This window comes from Theropithecus gelada, chromosome 16 (assembly GCF_003255815.1).
Source record: "Theropithecus gelada isolate Dixy chromosome 16, Tgel_1.0, whole genome shotgun sequence".
Classification (NCBI taxonomy): Eukaryota; Metazoa; Chordata; class Mammalia; order Primates; family Cercopithecidae; genus Theropithecus; species Theropithecus gelada.
The window spans coordinates 32094398-32114013 of NC_037684.1; the positions used below are offsets into that span (position 1 = coordinate 32094398).

Below are 19616 nucleotides of genomic sequence, written 5' to 3' on the forward strand. Positions count from 1 at the left end.
AATTCTAGGAAAAGGGTAGTTTTTTTTTGTTTGTTTGTTTTTTTGAGATGGAGTCTCACTCTGTTGCCCAGGCTGGAGTGCAATGGCACGATCTCAGCTCACTGCAACCTCCACCTCCCGGCTTCAAGCGATTTTCCTGCCTCAGCCTCCCAAGTAGCTGGAACTACAATCACACGCCACCACACCCAGCTAATTTTTGTATTTTTAGTCGAGATGGGGTTTCACCATATTGGTCAGGCTTGTCTCGAACTCCTGACCTCAGGTGATCCACCCCCCCCCCCCTCGGCCTCCCAAAGTGCTGGGATTACAGGCGTGAGCCACCGTGTCCGGCCTATAGGAAGGGGTAGTAATTTTTGGGTCCTTAGATCATTGCCGTGGAAAGGGGTGGCAACTCCTAGGTGTTGCCATGGTAATGGTAAACTGACATGGACACACTAATGGGAGTGTCTTATGGAAAGCTGCTTCCACCCCTTCCCTGTTTTAGCTAGTCCTCAATTGGATCCTGTGTCCAAGCCCCGCCTCTGGAGTCAAGTTCTGCCTCCCACCTCACTGGGATGCTGGTAGCAAGGCTTGGTCCAAGCCAGAAAGCCTCAGAACCAAGAAGAAGGTGGTGTAACTCTCAGTTCAAGGTCAAAGGCCTGAGAACCCACCAGGGGGGACAAGGGTACCGGTATGTGTCTTGGAGTCCAAAGGCCAAGGAGCCTGGAGTTGTTGTCCCAGGACAGGAGCGGAAGAGTGTATTCTAGTTCCAGCAGATAGATTGACATATTCACCTCTTGTCTGTTTTTGTTCTCTCTGAACCCACAGCAAGTTGACTGATGCCTCTCCACATTGAGAGTGGATCTTCCCACATAGTTCACTCAGACTTACATGCTAATCTCCCCTGGAAACACTCTCACAGACACACCCAGAAATAATGCTTTACCAGCTTTCTGTTCAGTCAAGTTGGCACCTAAAATTAACCATCGCACTGACTTTTTAAACTTTCTATTTTGAAATAATGAAAATTCACAGGTAGTTGAAAATAAAGGAACAGGGAGGCCTCCTGCAACCTTCACCCAGTCTCCACCAATGTTAGCATCTTGCATAACTGGAGTACAATATCAAAACCAGGAAACTGACATTGGGATGATGCACAGAACCTATGCAGGCTTCATCAGTTATACATGCACTCATTTTTGTACATATGTGTATAGCTCTATGCAGTTTTTCTCACATGTATAGCTTTGTGTAACCACAACCACATTCGAGATACTTAAAAGCACTATTATCAAAAGACACTCTTGTGCTACCCTTTAGCCACAGTCACCTCAGACCCTCAAGCCTAACTCTTGGCAATCACAATCTGTTTTCCACCTCTCTGTTAGTTCATGGTATTACATAAATGGCATCATGCAGTATATGTCCATCCTTTTGAGACTGGCTTTTTTCACTCAGGATAATTTCCTGGATGTTCATCCAAGTTGTGTGTGCCTTTTTATTGCTGAGTAGTATTCCATGGTATGGACGTACTACAATTTATTTAACCACACATCCATCAAAGGACATTGAGGTAATTTCTAGATTTTCAAACATTATTATTATTATTATTATTATTTTGAGATGGAGTCTCGTTCTGTCGCCCAGGCTGGAGTACAGTGGCGTGATCTCGGCTCACTGCAACCTCCACCACCCAGGCTGAAGCAATTCTCCTGTCTCAGCCTCCCGAGTAGCTGGGACTACAGGGACGTGCCACCACACCTGGCTAATTTTTGTATTTTTAGTAGAGAAGGGGTGTCACCATATTGGACAGGCTGGTCTTGAACTCCTGACCTCGTGATCCACCTGTCTCAGCCTCCTAAAGTGCTGGAATTACAGGCGTGAGCCACTGTGCCCGGCCTGAATATTATATGTGAAACTGCTGTGAACATTTGTGTGCAAGTTTCTGCACAAAAATATATTTTCTCTGGAATAAATGCCCAAGAGTACAATTGCTGGGTTGTATGGCAAGTCCAATTTTAGTTTTAAAAGGAACTACAAAACAATTTTCCAGAGCAGCTATGATACCATTTTATATTCCCACCAACAATGGATGAGTGATCCAGTTTCTCCACATCCTCATCAACATTTGATGTTATCACTTTTTTTACTTTAGCCATTCTGATATGTGTGTAGTGAAATCTCATCTGTATATCCTCTTCAGTGAAATGTCTGTGCATGTCTTTTGCTCATTTCCTAATCTGATTTTTAAATTTTTTTTATTTTTTATTTATTTATTTTTTTCGAGACAGAGTCTCGCTCTGTTGCCCAGGCTGGAGTGCAGTGGCATGATCTTGGCTCACTGCAACCTCCACCTCCCGGGTTCAAGCAATTGTCCTGCCTCAGCCTCCTGAGTAGCTGGGATTACAAGCATGTACCACCAAGCCCGGCTAATTTTTATATTTTTGGTAGAGATAGGGTTTCACCATGTTGGCCAGGCTGGTCTCAAATTCCTGACCTCAGGTGATCCACCTGCCTCGGCCTCCCAAAGTGCTGGGATTACAGGCATGAGCCACCACACCTGGCCTGATTTTTTAAATAGCAAATTTTGAAAGTTATTTACATATTCTAGATATAAGTCCTTTGCCTGCTATGCACTTTGCATGTATTTTTCTCCCAGTCTATAATTTGTCTTTTCATCCTCAAGGTCTTTGACAGAGCAAAATATTTTTGATGACATCCAACATATCAGTGATGAAACTGTTCTATATCTTGACTGTATCAATGTCAATATCCTTGTTGTGATACTGTACCATATAGTTTTGCAATATGCTACCACTGGGGGAATCTGGTAAGGAGTTTACAGGATCTCTCTGTATTATTTCCTACATGCATGTGAATCTACAGTTATCTCAAAATAAAAAGCTTTAAAAAAACAACATGTCTAAATACAAATTCATTATTAACTAACAACCATTCTTCTAGACACCCAGGGTAGAAACCTGAGGTCATCTTTTACTTCATTCCTTCTCTTTCCTCCTATCCCCCTCCCTACATATTTTTTCTTTTCTTTTTTCTTTCTTTTTTTTTTTAAGACAGAGTCACTCTGTTGCCCAGGCTATGGTCTAAAAGCTACGAGGCTTATGTCTCAATCTCTATATGAGCTACTGCCCATATTTCAGGCATTTGTGATTTATAACTTGTATTACTAATGCAAAAATATGCCCATATTACTTTCTAGCTTAATGGCTTCAGTGATTTGCCATTCTTGCATAATGGGCTGGAGCTTTAAATAGAGTATACAAGGCTTTTCATGATCCATACCATTAACTGCTCAGGTTATATTAGTTATAGTTTCAAAGGTTTGGAGATTTTCTGGTTATCTTTCTGTTATTAATTTTTAATTTGATCCCATTATGTCCAGAGAACATACTTCATCATTTCAATTCTTTTAAACTTGTTAAGGTGTTTTTTTTTTTTTAATCAAGGTGAATATTTTATGGACATTTGAAAAGAATGTGTATTGTGCTGTTAATGGGCGAAGTGTTCTATAAATATCAGTTAGGTCCCGTTGGTTGATGGTGTTCAGTTCTTCTACATCCTGATGATTTTCTATCTAGTAGTTCTATCAGTTGCTAAGGGTGGGTGTTGAAATCCCCAACTGTAATTGTGGATTTGTCTATTTCTGTTTTTAACTCTGTTTTTGCTTCATATATTTCGAAACTCTGGTGTTTGGCACATACACATTAAAGACTGATGTATATTTTTGGTGGATTGAGTTATTGATTTTTTTTTTTTTTTTTTTTTTTTGGAGACAGGGTCTCACTCTGTCACCCAAGCTGAAGTTCCCAGCGGTGTGATCTCAGTTCACTGCAACTTCCACCTCCTAGGCTCAAGCAGTCCTCCCACCTCAGTCTCCTGAGTGGCTGGGACTACAGGCATGCACCACCGTGCCCAGCTCATTTTTGTGTTTTTTGTTAGTAGAGATGGGGTTTCATCATATTGCCAAGGCTGGTCTCGAACTCCTGGGCTCAAGTGATCTGCCCACACTGGCCTCCCAAAGTGCTGAGAGTATAGACATGAGATCTCTTTATTATTATATAATGTCCCTCTTTGTCCCTAGTAATTTTCTTTCTCTGAACTTACTTTATCTGATATTAACATACTCAGTACTGCATTCTTAAAATCAGTATTTGCATGATATATTACCTTTTATCATTTAACTTTCAGCCTACTTGTGTCATTATGTTTGAAGGAACATATACTTGCAGACAGCAGATACCGACGGTCCCTGACTTACAATGGTTTGACTTAAATGATTTTTTTTTTTTTTTTTTTTTTTTTTTTGAGACGGAGTCTCGCTCTGTCGCCCAGGTTGGAGTGCAGTGGCGCGATCTTGGCTCACTGCAACCTCCGCCTCCCGGGTTCATGCCATTCTCCTGCCTCAGCCTCCTGAGTAGCTGGGACTACAGGTGCCCGCCACCATGCCGGCTAATTTTTTGTATTTTCAGTAGAGACGGGGTTTCACCATGTTAGCCAGGATGGTCTCGGTCTCCTGACCTCGTGATCCACCTGCCTCGGCCTCCCGAAGTGCTGGGATTACAGGCGTGAGCCACTGCGCCCAGCATGATTTTTTTTTTTAACCTTGTAATGGTTCAAAAGCAATACACATTCAGTAGAAATCATACTTTAAGTACCCATATAACTACTTCTGTTTTTCACTTTCAGTACCGTATTCAACAGATAACATGACATATTCAATACTTCATTATAAAATAGGCTTTATATTAGGGTAATTTTGCCCAACTATAGGCTAATGTAAGTGTTCTGAGCACATTTAAGTTAGGCCTGGCTTAGCTATAATGTTTGACAGGTTAGATGTATTAAGTGTATTTTCGACTTCGAATGTTTTTCAACTTACCATGGATTTATTGGGAACGTAACCCCATCATAAGTCAAGGAGCATCTGTACTTCTATTTTTATGTATTATGTTGTTTCTTTCTTTTCCCTCCCTCCTTCTTCCCTTCCCTTCCCTCCCCTCCTCTCCTCCTCCCCCCTCTGTTCCCTCTTCTCCTCTTCCCCCCCTCCCCTCCTCTCCCCTTCCCTTCCTTCTACCTTCTTTCTCTTTCTTAGGTCCCAGCCTCTTTCTGTTAATTTATTTCTGTTTGGAGAGCTTCCTTTAGCCATTTTTAAAGGGTAGGTCTCAACAAACTGTTTCTCTTCATCTGAGAATGTCTTCATTTTTCCCTTTATTCCTGAAGGTTAGTTTCACCTGACACAGGATTCAAGGTTGACAGTTTTGTTTTCAGCACTTGATAAGTGTTGGACCACTTCTAGAGGGCCTCTATCATTTCTTTTATAGGTACTGCAAAAATAGTTTAAATTAGCATTCCTTCCTGGTTGCTTCTCTCTGACTGTTTTAAAGATTTCTTTTTTCTTAATCTCCAGTTTTTAGAAGATTAGTTATGATGTGTCAGTATGGCTTTGGACTGTTTTCTCTATTTGGAGCTCAATCAACTTCTTGAATCTGTGTTTGTCTTTCACCAGATTTGGGAAGTTTTCAGCCATTATTTCTCTGAATACTTTTCAGTCTCACACTTTCTCCTTTCCTGCAAAGACTCTGATGATACAAATGTTAGTAGCTCTATCACGGGATCCTTAGGGTGTCACTTCGCCAGCCAGAAACCTCTGTGGCTAGTGGCACCTTCTGCCTGAGTATTGCTTGTGCCCGCTGGGCTTGTTCCACCCACTCAGCCCAGCAGGCTGCGCTCGGCTCACACCACAGGCCCAGATCCCACACCTGCCGGGCTGAGCCAGGCATGGAGTGGCAAGGCGTGTGTGGGCAAGTGAGTTCAGGGTCTGGCCACTATGCAGAGCCAGGCATGCTGGCTGCTGTGGTGGGGTGGGGAGCTCAGGTGCTGGCACAGGTGCCAGCTCCATGTGAGGCTGTACTGCACACGGCTTCCACTGCAGGCATCCACGTCTGGATGAGGGGAATGCAGTGGCACTCGGAAGCTTGGAGATGCCAGAAATCGCAGAGCCCCAAAGAGGGTGTCAGAGCCCTAGCTCAGGGAGCTGCAGCCCTTCTCTCCTTCTCGTCACCCACAACATGGAGAGCAGGGGTGGTGATGGGGCGGTGTTTCAGCCCTATTTGGGTTACGGCTCTTTTAGCCCTGCCATTTGGCAGACCCCCAAGTTCTTGTCCTGCGTCCAGGAAGAACAAGGTACATGCAAGGACAACTGAAAGATGAGCAAGACAAAGAGGTGCTTTATTGAGTGGCAGTATAGCTCGCAGGAGACCCGAAGTGGGTAGCTTCTATCTGCAGGCAGGTCGTCCCAATGCCTGCAGCCCTCAGTGGAGAGGAGACCTGGAGTGGGCAGCTCCTATCCATAGGCAGATCATCCTGCCATATCCATGAGTCTGGCTGAGTCTGGAGATTTTATAGGCTTCAAAAGGGAGGAAGTATGTGCTGATTGGTCCATGGGCGGCCATAGGTGAGCCTGAAAAAAGCACCGTAAGTTCTCACTCTGTGCTGTGGACTCCACCTGGAACTAACAGCCCAGTCCCCATGCTTCAGGCTGTCCCTGGTCTTCAGTGCCCAAGGTCTGGAGGGGGCCGAGGTGGCAGGGGGCTGGCATGTCAGCGCTGCCCCAAGTGTGCTCACACCTGGCTGGGTCACAACACCCAGGCTCAGTCACAACTTTGCTGCAAAATCAGAGCAGGCACTGGAAGTGGGGAGAGGCCAGGCAGTGGGACTCAGCACTTCTAAGCCTGAAGGGGTAGGGGGACCCCGGGCCCCTGAGAGCACAGGGATGTCCCGGTCTGCAGTTGCAGCTGGGCAGCTGGAAAAGCGACACCCTAGGAGCCTGAGACAGATATTTTGTTACTGTCTCACAGGTCTCTGAGGCTCTTTTTAAAAAATCAGTAAGATTGAGTAAATTATATTGATCCTCAAGTACACCGATTTTACCTTTTATTATCTTCACTCTACTACTGAGTTCATTTGAGCTTTTTCTTTTGCTTATTGTATTTTTCATTCCCATAATTTCCATTTGGTTCTTTTTCATATCTTCTATTTAATTGCTAAGATTTTCCATTTTTAAATTTGTTTCAAAAGAAGTTACAATTAATCATTGAAGCATTGTTATTACAACTACTTTAAAATCCTTGACAGATAAATTCCAGCATCTGAATCACATTGGTATTGCCACCAGCTGACTGTCTTTTCTTGTTTAGACTGTGGTTCTCTATCGCTTCTTGGCCTTTTGCCTTAGATCATGTGTAGACTGTGATTCTTCTGGTTTTTGGTATAGTGATTTCCTATTGCATTCCAAATATTTGAGTTATGATGTTATTTTTCCTATTTAAATCTTCTATTTTAGCAAGCAGTAGTCCTGTTAAGGTGCAGTGTGGAGGTTCTTGCCTTTTGTTGTTTTTAGTTCCAATGAAAGTTATTTTCAAAGCCCTCGCAATGCTATTTTGGTCTGCTTTGTTCTTGGGGAGCTGCTGGGACTCCCACCCAATCCCTGCTGATGTCTTCTGCTGATTCAGAAGGTGCTTTCTTGGGGTGTATGGTGTCACTTGGCCACCTTCTGCTGAACCTGGGTCTCCTTTTGCCACTGGGTTGGAGGGTAGAGAGACACAGGATCCCACTGCTGCTACTAATGAATTGAGAAACCTGCTAGTGACCCAGTATGGAGGTAGGGTTGGGAATCCCTATGTGGGTCTCCATTGGGCTTCCTCCTTCCCACCCTTTGGCCAGAGAAAGCAAGCTTGTTTTTTTGCTTTGTTTTGTATGTTGTTTGTTTTTTCTGTCTAGGCCTGTTGGCAGAAGCCCCTCCATTGTCCAGTCTGGGGCATACAGAGATAAAGAAAACCCAGCAAACTCATGACATTGCTTTTCCTCAAGTCCTGAGGTCCCCAGTCAGCTCATCTTTCCAGCTTTCAGAGTCCTTTTATCATTGTCTGTCGAATAGTTTCCAAGTATTTTGTTGTATTTAGAGGAGAAGAGGAGGAAAAAGTGGTTCTATACCATCTTGTTCTGAAACCATAAGCCTGGCTTTTAAAGGAAGCAGTGGTTGGTGACTGTATTCAAAAGGCAGGAAAAATGGAGTAAGAAACTGATCAGTGGCTAGGCGCGGTGGCCCACACCTGTAATCCCAGCACTTTGGGAGGCCAAAGCAGGTGGATTGCTTGAGGTCGGTGTTCAAGACCAGCCTGACCAACATGGTGAAACCCCGTCTCCACTAAAAATAAAAAAAATTAGCCAGGCGTGGTGGCAGGTGCCTGTAATCCTACTGTAGTCCTAGCTACTCAGGAGGCTGAGGCAGGAGAATTGCTTGAACCTGGGAGGCGGAGGTTGCAGTCAGCCGAGATCACGCCATTGCACTCCAGCCTGGGCGACAGACACTCTGTCTCAAAAAAAAAAAAAAAAAGAAAGAAAGAAAGAAATCGATCAATATTAACTCCACTAAATAGAGAAATGCTGCTTATTGGTTCTTAACTATCTGATTAAAAATGGGCTTTGTGCATAATGCTGAACTCTGCAGTTATTAAAGAAATCATCAAGTGTTATTGTCTGGATGCATGGTCCTGTGATTGGTAGCATAAATGATATGATACTGGATAAGTGGATACACAATTTGATTGGCCACATGTTTTAAAGCACGTATTTCAACATACAATTGGGTAATATATCTGAGCACTGCCTGTAAATGACAGATGGTTCTAACTTTCTCAAACCCATTCACAGGGAATGAAGTGGATAGCAGGGAAGGTTACAAATCAGTGGATTGAGAATGGCAAACAGGAATAACTCACTAATTCTGCCCAACTGATACTGAACACTGTCCTGAAAGAGCCAAAGACATTACTAATTGATCACAGCACTCTCCTGTTGAATTAAATTCAATAGGAGAGTGCTGTGATCACAATAGGAGAGTGCTGTGATCAATTAGTAATGTTTTCCACAGGTGCAGGAATGGGCATTGGCTGCACATATGCCACCTATTTAACACTTCTGACCTAGAAAATTCCTCTAGAGAGCACATCCTCTCTGGCTGTAGATACAGGCAGCCAACTTATCTGTTTGAAGACCCAAGGATTAAAAAAGGTCCATCTTGAGGGGTTTGTAATAAGGAGATTTATTAGTGTTGGGCCCAGAGTGATGGACTTTTTCCAAAATTTTGCCCAGGGGCTCAGAACATATGGACTGCTAGTTGAAATGGGGCTTGGAATTACATTTACACACATTCCACCAATAAATATTTGAACACAGGTGCATTTTTTAACAACAGTTTTCTGCATGAACTGCAAAAATGCCTTCCAAATGACCTCTGTCTCTGGGGCCCTACCCTTCCTACTCCCATAAATCTGGTAGCCAACAAACAGCTGTAGACACAGCTTGTCTTGGGGATTGGGGGCTGCCTTGACAGGAAATAAAGCAAGGATCACTTTTTTTTTCTTGAGACAAGGTCTCACTTTGTTGCTCAGGCTGGAGTGCAGTGGTGCAATCAGAGCTCACTGAAGCCTCCATTTCCTGGGCTCAAGCAATTCTCCCACCTCAGCTTCCTGAGTAGCTGGGACCAGAGGGACATGGCACCATGCCCAGCTAATTTTTTTTTTTTTCTTTTTTTAAGTTCCAGGGTACATGTGCACAACATGCAGGTTTGTTACATATGAGTACATGTGCCATGTTGGTATGCTGCACCCGTTAACTCGTCATTTACATTACGTTTATCTCCTAATGCTATCCCTCCTCCCTCCCCCCACCCCATGACAGGCCCCAGTGTGTGATGTTCCCCACCCTGTGTCCAAGTGTTCTCATTGTTCAGTTCCCACCTATGAGTGAGAACATGCAGTGTTTGGTTTTCTGTCCTTGCGATAGTTTGCTCAGAATGATGATTTCCAGCTTCATCCATGTCTCTACAAAGGACATGAGCTCATCCTTTTTTTATGGCTGCATAGTATTCCATGGTGTATATGTGCCATATTTTCTTAATCCAGTCTATCATTGATGGACACCTGGGTTGGTTCCAAGTCTCTGCTATTGTGAATAGTGCCACAATAAACATATGTGTGCATGTGTCTTTATAGCAGCATGATTTATAATCCTTTGGGTATATGCCCAGTAATGGGATGGCTAGGTCAAATGGTATTTCTAGTTCTAGATCCTTGAGGAATCGCCACACTGTCTTCCACAATGGTTGAACTAGTTTACAGTCCCATCAACAGTGTAAATTGTTCCTATTTCTCCACATCCTCTCCAGCACCTGTTGTGTTGTGACTTTTCAATGATCGCCATTCTAACTGGTATGAGATGGTATCTCATTGTGGTTTTGATTTGCATTTCTCTGATGGCCAGTGATGATGAGCATTTTTTCATGTGTCTGTTGGCTGCATAAATGTCTTATTTTGAGAAGTGTCTGTTCATATCTTTGCCCAGTTTTTGATGTGGTTGTTTGATTTTTTTCTTGTAAATTTGTTTAAGTTCTTTGTAGATTCTGGATATTAGCCCTTTGTCAGATGGGTAGATCGCAAAAATTTTCTCCCATTCTGTAGGTTGCCCATTCACTCCTATGGTAGTTTCCTTTGCTGTGCTCTTTAGTTTAATTAGATCCCATTTGTCAATTTTGGCTTTTGTTGCCACTGCTTTTGGTGTTTTAGTCATGAAGTCCTTGCCCATGCCTATGACCTGAATAGTATTGCCTAGGTTTTCTTCTAGGGTTTGTATGGTTTAAGGTCTAACATTTAAGTCTTTAATCCATCTTGAATTAATTTTTGTATAAGATATAAGGAAGGGATCTAGTTTCAGTTTTCTACATATGGCTAGCCAGTTTTCCCAGCACCATTTATTAAATAGGGAATCCTTTCCCCAATTTTTATTTTTGTCAGGTTTGTCAAGGATCAGATGGTTGTAGGTGTGTGATATTATTTCTGGGGGCTCTATTCTGTTTCATTGGTCTATATCTCTGTTTTGGTACCAGTACCATGCTGTTTTGGTTACTGTAGCCTTGTAGTATAGTTCAAAGTCAGGTAGTGTGATGCCTCCAGCTTTGTTCTTTTGGCTTAGGATTGTCTTGGCAATGCGGGCTCTTTTTTGGTTCCATATGAACTTTAAAGTAGCTTTTTCCAATTCTGTGAGGAAAGTCATTGGTAGCTTGATGGGGATGGCATTGAATCTATAAATTACCTTGGGCAGTGTGGCCATTTTCACAATATTGATTCTTCCTATCCATGAGCATGGAATGTTTTTCCATTTGTTTGTGTCCTCTTTTATTTCGCTGAGCAGTGGTTTGTAGTTCTCCTTGAAGAGGTCCTTCACATCCCTTGTAAGTTGGATTCCTAGGTATTTTATTCTCTTTGAAGCAATTGTGAATGGGAGTTCACTCATGATTTGGCTCTCTGTCTGTTATTGGTGTATAGGAATGCTTTGTGATTTTTGCACATTGATTTTGTATCCTGAGACTTTGCTGAAGTTGCTTATCAGCTTAAGGAGATTTTGGGCTGAGACAGTGGGGTTTTCTAAATATACAATCATGTCATCTGCAAATGGGGACAATTTGACTTCCTCTTTTCCTAATTGAATACCCTTTATTTCTTTCTCTTGCCTGATTGCCCTGGCCAGAACTTCCAACACCATGTTGAATAGGAGTGGTGAGAGAGGGCATCCTTGTCTTGTGCCAGTTTTCAGAGGGAATGCTTCCAGTTTTTGCCCATTCAGTATGATACTGGCTGTGGGTTTCTCATAAATAGCTCTTATTATTTTGAGATATGCTGCATCAATACCTAATTTATTGAGAGTTTTTGGCATGAAGGGCTGAATTTTGTCAAAGGTCTTTCCTGCATCTATTGAGATAATCATGTGGTTTTTGTCTTTGGTTCTGTTTATATGATGGATTATGTTTATTGATTTGCATATGTTGAATCAGTCTTGCGTCCCAGGGATGAAGCCAACTTGATCGTGGTGGATAAGCTTTTTGATGTGCTGCTGGATTCAGTTTGCCAGTATTTTATTGAGGATTTTTGCATCGATGTTCATCAGGGATACTGATCTAAAATTCTCTTTTTTGTGTGTGTCTCTGTCAGGCTTTGGTATCAGGATGATGTTGGCCTCATAAAATGAATTAGGGAGGATTCCCTTTTTCTATTGACTGGAATAGTTTCAGAAGGAATGGTACCAGCTCCTCTTTGTACCTCTGGTAGAATTCGGCTATGAATCCGTCTGGTCCTGGATTTTTTTTTGGTTGGTAGGCTATTAATTATTGCCTCAATTTCAGAACCTGTTATTGGTCTACTCAGGGATTCAACTTCCTGGTTTAGTCTTGGGAGGGTGTGTGTCCAGGAATTTATCCATTTCTTCTAGATTTTCTAGTTTATTTGTGTAGAGGTGTTTACAGTATTCTCTGATGGTAGTTTGTATTTCTGTGGGATCGGTGGTGATATCCCCTTTATCATTTTTTATTGCATCTATTTGATTCTTCTCTCTTTTCTTCTTTATTAGTCTTGCTAGCAGTCTATCAATTTTGTTGACCTTTTCAAAGAACCAGCTGCTGGATTCACTGATTTTTTGAATGGTTTTTTGTGTCTCCATCTTCTTCAGTTCTGCTCTGATCTTAGTTATTTCTTGCCTTCTGCTAGCTTTTGAATGTGTTTGCTCTTGCTTCTCTAGTTCTTTCAATTGTGATGTTAGGGTGTCAATTTTAGATCTTTCCTGCTCTCTCTTGTGGGCATTTAGTGCTATAAATTTTCCTCTACACACTGCTTTAAATGTGTCCCAGAGATTCTGGTATGTTGTGTCTTTGTTCTCATTGGTTTCAAAGAACATCTTTATTTCTGCCTTCATTTCATTATGTACCCAGTAGTCATTCAGGAGCAGGTTGTTCAGTTTCCATGTAGTTGAGCGGTTTTGAGTGAGTTTCTTAATCCTGAGTTCTAGTTTGATTGCACTGTGGTCTGAGAGACAGTTTGTTATAATTTCTGTTCTTTTACATTTGCTGAAGAGTGCTTTACTTCCAACTATGTGGTCAATTTTGGAATAAGTGTGATGTGGTGCTGAGAAGAATGTATATTCTGTTGATTTGGGGTGGAGAGTTCTGTAGCTGTCTATTAGGTCTGCTTGGTGCAGAGCTGAGTTCAATTCCTGGATATACTTGTTAACTTTTTGTCTTGTTGATCTGTCTAATGTTGACAGTGGGGTGTTAAAGTCTCCCATTATTATTGTGTGGGAGTCTAAGTCTCTTGGTAGGTCTCTAAGGACTTGCTTTATGAATCTGAGTGCTCCTGTATTGGATGCATATATATTTAGGACAGTTAGCTCTTCTTGTTGAATTGATCCCTTTACCACTATGTAATGGCCTTCTTTGTCTCTTTTGATTTTTGTTGGTTTAAAGTCTGTTTTATCAGAGATGAGAATTGCAACCCCTGCATTTTTTTGTTTTCCATTTGCTTGGTAGATCTTCCTCCATCCCTTTATTTTGAGCCTATGTGTGTCTCTGCATGTGAGATGGGTCTCCTGAATACAGCACACTGATGGGTCTTGACTCTTTATCCAATTTGCCAGTCTGTGTCTTTTAATTGGAGCATTTAGCCTATTTACATTTAAGGTTAATATTGTTATGTGTGAATTTGATCCTGTCATTATGATGTTAGCTGGTTATTTTGCTCGTTAGTTGATGCAGTTTCTTCCTAGCATTGATAGTCTTTACAATTTGGCATGTTTTTGCAGTGGCTGGTACCAGTTGTTCCTTTCCATGTTTAGTGCTTCCTTCCGGAGCTCTTGTAAGGCAGGCCTGGTGGTGACAAAATCTCTCAGCATTTGTTTGTCTGTAAAGGATTTTATTTCTCCTCCATTTATGAAGCTTAGTTTGTCTAGATATGAAATTCTGGTTTAAAAATTCTTTTCTTTAAGAATGTTGAATATTGGCCCCCACTCTCTTCTGGCTTGTAGAGTTTCTGCCAAGAGATCAGCTCTTAGTCTGATGGGCTTCCCTTTGTGGGTAACCTGGTCTTTCTCTATGGCTGCCCTTAACATTTTTTCCTTCATTTCAACTTTGGTGAATTTGACAATTACGTGTCTTGGAGTTGCTCTTCTCGAGGAGTATCTTTGTGGTGTTCTCTGTATTTCCTGAATTTGAACATTGGCCTGTCTGGCTAGGTTGGGGAAGTTCTCCTGGATAATATCCTGAAGAGTGTTTTCCAACTTGGTTCCATTCTCCCTGTCACTTTCAGGTACACCAATCAGACATAGATTTGGTCTTTTCACATAGTCCCATATTTCTTGGAGGCTTTGTTCATTACTTTTCACTCTTTTTTCTCTAAACTTCTCTTCTCACTTCATTGCATTCATTTGATCTTCAATCACTGATACCCTTTCTTCCACTTGATCAAATCCGCTACTGAAGCTTGTGCATGCATCACGTAGTTCTCATGCCATGGTTTTCAGCTCCATCAGTTCATTTAAGAACTTCTCTACACTGTTTATTCTAGTTAGCCATTCATCTAATCTTTTTTCAAGGTTTTTAGCTTCTTTGCAATGGGTTCGAACATCCTCCTTTAGCTCGGAGAAGTTTGTTATTACTGATCGTCTGAAGCCTTCTTTTCTCAACTCGTCAAAGTCATTCTCCATCCAGCTTTGTTCCGTTGCTGGCGAGGAACTGCGTTCCTTTGGAGGAGAAGAGGTGCTCTGATTTTTAGAATTTTCAGCTTTTCTGCTCTGGTTTCTCCCCATCTTTGTGGTTTTATCTACCTTTGATCTTTGATGATGGTGGCATACAAATGTGGTTTTGGTGTGGGTGTCCTTTCTGTTTGTTAGTTTTCCTTCTAACAGTCAGGACCGTCAGCTGCAGGTCTGTTGGAGTTTGCTGGAGGTCCATTCCAGACGTTGTTTGCCTGGGTATCACCAGCAGAGGCTGCAGAACAGCAAATATTGCAGAACGGCAAATGTTGCTGTCTGGTCCTTCTTCTGGAAGCTTCTCTCAGAGGGGCACCTGGCTGAGAGGTGTCAGTCGGCCCCTATTGGGAGGTGTCTTCCAGTTAGGCTACTTGGGGGTCAGGGACCCACTTGAGGAGGCAGTCTGTCCGTTCTCAGATCTCAAACTCTGTGCTGGGAAAAGCACTACTCTCTTCAAAGCTGTCAGACAGGGACGTTTAAGTCTGCAGAAGTTTCTGCTGCCTTTTGTTCAGCTATGCTCTGCCCCTAGAGGTGGAGTCTACAGAGGCAGGCAGGCCTCCTTGAGCTGTGGTGGACTCCACCCGGTTCGAGCTTCCAGGCCGCTTTGTTTACCTACTCAAGCCTCAGCAATGGTGGATGCCCCTCCGCCAGCCTCGCTGCCACCTTGCAGTTCAATCTCAGACTGCTGTGCTAGCAGTGAGTGAGGCTCCATGGGCGTTGGACCCTCCGAGCCAGGCATGGGATATAATCTTCTGGTGTGCCATTTGCTAAGGCCTTGGAAAAGCACAGTATTAGGGTGGGAGTGTCTGATTTTCCAGGTACCGTCTGTCACAGCTTCCCTTTGCTAGGAAAGGGAATTCCCTGACCCCTTGTGCTTCCCAGGTGAGGTGATGCCCTGCCCTGCTCCATGGGCTGCACCCACTGTCTGACAAGCCCCAGTGAGATGAAGCCAGTACCTCAGTTGGAAATGCAGAAATCACCCATCTTCTGTGTTGCTTATACTGGGAGCTGCAGACTGGAGCTGTTCCTATTCAGCCATCTTGGAACCTCCCCTCTGAGCTAATTTTTAAATTTTTATTTTTATTTTTATTTATTTATTTATTTAAGACACAGTCTTGCTCTGTTGCCCAGGTTGGAGTGTAATGGCATGATCTTGGCTCACTGCAACCTCTGTCTCTGAGGTTCAAGCGATTCTTGTGCCTCAGCCTCTTAAGTAGCTGGGATTATAGGCACGTGCCACCATGCCTGGCTAATGTTTGTATTTTTAGTAGAAACAGGGTTTCACCATATTGGCCAGACTGGTCTCAAACTCCTGGCCTCAAGTGATCCACCTGCTTTAGCCTCCCAAAGTGCTGGGATTACAGGCATGAGCCAACGTTGAGTCAATGCTGCTGGCCCTAATTTTATGTTTAATAGAGACAAGGTCTTGCTATGTTGCCCAGGCTGGTCTTGAACTCCTGAGCCCAAGTGATCCTCCTGCCTCAGCCTCCCAAAGTGCTGGGATTACAGGCATGAGTCACCACACTTGGCTAAGGATCACTTTTTAATACTCTGCTTCATAATACATATAAAGAGAATTACTATCATTTCATCTGACAATTGTGTAAAAATATTATGTAAGCAGCAGAAAACGCCTGTGGAGTGGTATAAAATGCAGAAAGAATGTCATCGGGTGCCCAACCACTGTGTTCCCACACTGGAGGGAAAACCACCTACATGGGACTTTGAGACTTGATTAGGATCTCCACCATAGTGCCTCCCAAAGGGATCTTCAAAAGTAATTTTTAACGTATGTGGGTTTGTTTTGTTTTTGCCTGTGAGCAGACTTCAAATCTCAGCTCTCCTGCATAACTTTTTTTTTTGAGACAGAGTCTCACTTGTCGCCCAGGCTGGAGTGCAGTGGCACGATCTCAGCTCACTGCAACCTCTGCCTCCCAGGTTTAGGTGATTCTCCTGCCTCAGCCTCCCAAGTAGCTGGGATTACAGGTGCCTGCCACCATGCCCAGCTATTTTTTTTTTTTTTTTTTTAGTAGAGATGGGGTTTCACCATTTTGGCCAGGCTGATCTCGAACTCCTGACCTCAAGTGATACACCCACCTCAGCCTCCCAAAGTGCTAGGATTACAGGCATTATCCTGTATAACAACTTTGCATGTGCTAGTCACACTTCAGGGACAGCTGCCCTCCCTGGCCTAGCTCTCTGTGGATCAGCTCAAGACCAATTTCACTTGATAAGAATCCAATACTCTCTAACTGCAAAGAAGTCTCCATCTTTTTGCTAGAAAGTTCTGAAGAATGTGATCCTGTTACGTGGACCTACCAGGTTCATGAGCTAGAGAGCTGCAAAGGTATCCTTGTGTAGAAGGTAAAATGGACATTTTTAATGGGTGGCAAACCTTCTCCCTGGTGTTTCACCTTCAACCTGGCCTCCTTTTCCTTTCATGAGTAAAAAAACTTGAAAATGTACACGTGTGTATGTAGCCTTTTCAGTCTTAGAAGTTATGGTCACACTTCATATTATAAATTCTAGCTGTGAACACATTCATCACTTATAAGTGGATTATATTAGTAGCCTCGATTATGGGTCCACAAAAGAATGACGCAGTATAGTATACAGTTAACAATCATCTCTGGTATTTGGGATATTTAGGCTCAAATACCATAGCTCTGCATTTTTTTTATTTTTAAATTTTTTTTGAGGTGGGGTCTCACTCTGTCACCCAGGCTGGAGTGCAGTGGCACAATCATGGCTCACTGCAGCCTTGACCTCCTCGTTCCTCGGCCTCCTGAGTAGCTGGGACTGCAGGCACACATCACCACACCTGGCTAGTTTTTGTATTTTTTGTAGAAATGGGGTTTCGACACATTGCCCAGACTGATCTCGAACTCCTGAGCTCAAGCAATCCGCCCACCTCGGCCTCCCGAAGTGCTAGGATTACAGGCATGCACTACACTGCCTGGCCTGCAATTTTTTTTTTTTTTTAAATCTGTGCAAACTTGGGCACATTATTTAAACTGTCTAAGCTTTATTTTTTTTTTTCTCATTTGTACAATGAGATAAGAATCCTACCTTATTGGCTTGGTGTATTTATCAGGGTAATGTATGTAAAGGCCTTAGCATAGCATCCAGCACAGAATAAAGACTGTTGTTGGCTATTAATAATAATAAAAAAATTCTCTGAGCGGCTAAGATATATCATGAATCAATCATTTTTGCTCAGAGACAACCCATTAGGCCCACACTCTGGGTCTACATACTTTTATTCTTGACAGAAATGGTTTACAGCGGCATAGCCATAGTTTTGACAGGGAGAGTCATTTGGTTTCCCAAGATCTAGCACAACAGGAACCCCTATGATCTCATGGCAGGGACTGGCTAGGACCAAGGCAACTGTCAGTAACAAAAGGAACAATGGATGGAATAGAACAAATCAAACAAAGCAAGGGCTCGATGTTAGGAATCCGAGGGTATTTAGAAACGGGAAAGGCAACCTTACATTCCTCGAGTCCCTGAAGGCACCACTGTAGTACAGAATAGTACAGTAATTCATGTTGATGGTGAAGTGTGCCTCAGCCTTCCAGAGACAATTTACGTATATTCACTATTTTAAAATAGGCAGAGAACCAATTTTCTATTACCAGGCAAGCACTTCAAAAAAAGGTTAAGATCAACATTTTAGTGCTTGAAGACAGGGCAATTTCAGTTACATGTAAAATCCCCTTGGATAAAACAAGTTAGCTTCCAAAAAAACTACTAAGCGTCACTATGTTTAAAATGCTTAAATTAATTCTGCAAATCAGTACTGTATAAATTAACCACTATCACCTGCAAAAGACAGTGGCTACTTAACTTTGGTACAAAGAATCAGGGTCAGCTTGCCTGTGATACTTTAACGAATGAAATGTGTTGTTTTCTGATATGCCCCTTTCAAATCATGATCCAAAGAGGTGCAGTGAAAAACAACAGACAAAAACCAACAACAAACAAGACTTCCCACTTATACTCTTCTCGACGATGCAGTTTGTGGAGAATTCTCCCCGTCTCTGCGCTCAAGATTCCTTGATGGTAAAATGAGGGAGTCTGGACTAGTTGATCTTCAAGGTCCCATCCAGCTTGGATGTTCTGGGATAAAGTCACCTGACCCAACTAACAGGTACCCAGTGAGTGTCCTTGCTCAGCTTCTCTAAGACCACTTTGAGCTGGCTGTAGGCACCCTGGAGATCCTCCTTCACCAGCACAGCGTCTACCAGGTGCCCATAATGCTGGTCTATGAAGGCGGCGGAAGCGGCCATCTCTTGCTGCTGCTCATCCTGCAAGGAAAGGGGTGGTAAAAGGAGCAACTGGGTTGTTCTCCTATAACAAACCTATAGCCTTTGTCTTGAGCAATGTTCCAACCTTTAACTTTTAACTGATGAGTGGATGACTAGGTCTCACTGATAAACCAACCGTGTACACAAGAACAGAGCGTAGGGACAACATCACGTCAAACTTCAAAGAAAGTTAATGGGCAGTAGACACAATCGCTGTTCAGTCATTCACTCACAGGATACCTCCTGAGGACCTACGACCTCAAAGCCATGATAGGAAGTGCATTGGGAATGCTGATTCTATATCCGTGTATATATGTCAATATCACACTTCCTGCCTCAGAAGTACTTCCAAAGAAGTAGTAGTATTGTGCTGCATGGCATTTAGTACACAGGTTAAATAATTGTAAGAAAGAACTATAAATAATAACTATATAAAAACAGAGCAAACATTTCTGCAATCAACTAGTGGAAGAAGAAATCATTCTAATGCCCTCCTGAAGACTCCTAAATTCATAGTGTAGAACTAAATTCTTTTCATTTCCTCACACCAGAGCCAAACACTAGCACAGCAAAGTGGAGTTATTTAAGAAAGCACTGGACAATTCTAATCAAATTCCCCATGTCCTTAGGGCAGCTGATCTCTTTAATCAGATTGCCTTCCTGACACCTAACATT

The 19616-nt window shown here is 42.7% G+C and overlaps 1 protein-coding gene across 3 annotated transcripts in view; it reads right to left on the reverse strand.

The window, feature by feature from the left end:
* Positions 1–17861: 17861 nt before the first annotated feature.
* The window catches only part of MPP3 (membrane palmitoylated protein 3), a 32586-nt gene continuing 30831 nt past the window's right edge, over positions 17862–19616 (reverse strand). For 2 of the 3 annotated variants that reach the window (XM_025362060.1, XM_025362063.1), the window contains exon 20: positions 17862–18941. In XM_025362060.1, the coding sequence (XP_025217845.1) occupies positions 18765–18941 (177 nt within the window). In that variant the 3' untranslated portion in view covers positions 17862–18764. The remainder of the gene's footprint in view (positions 18942–19616) is intronic. The other variant, XM_025362061.1, reaches the window with a different exon arrangement.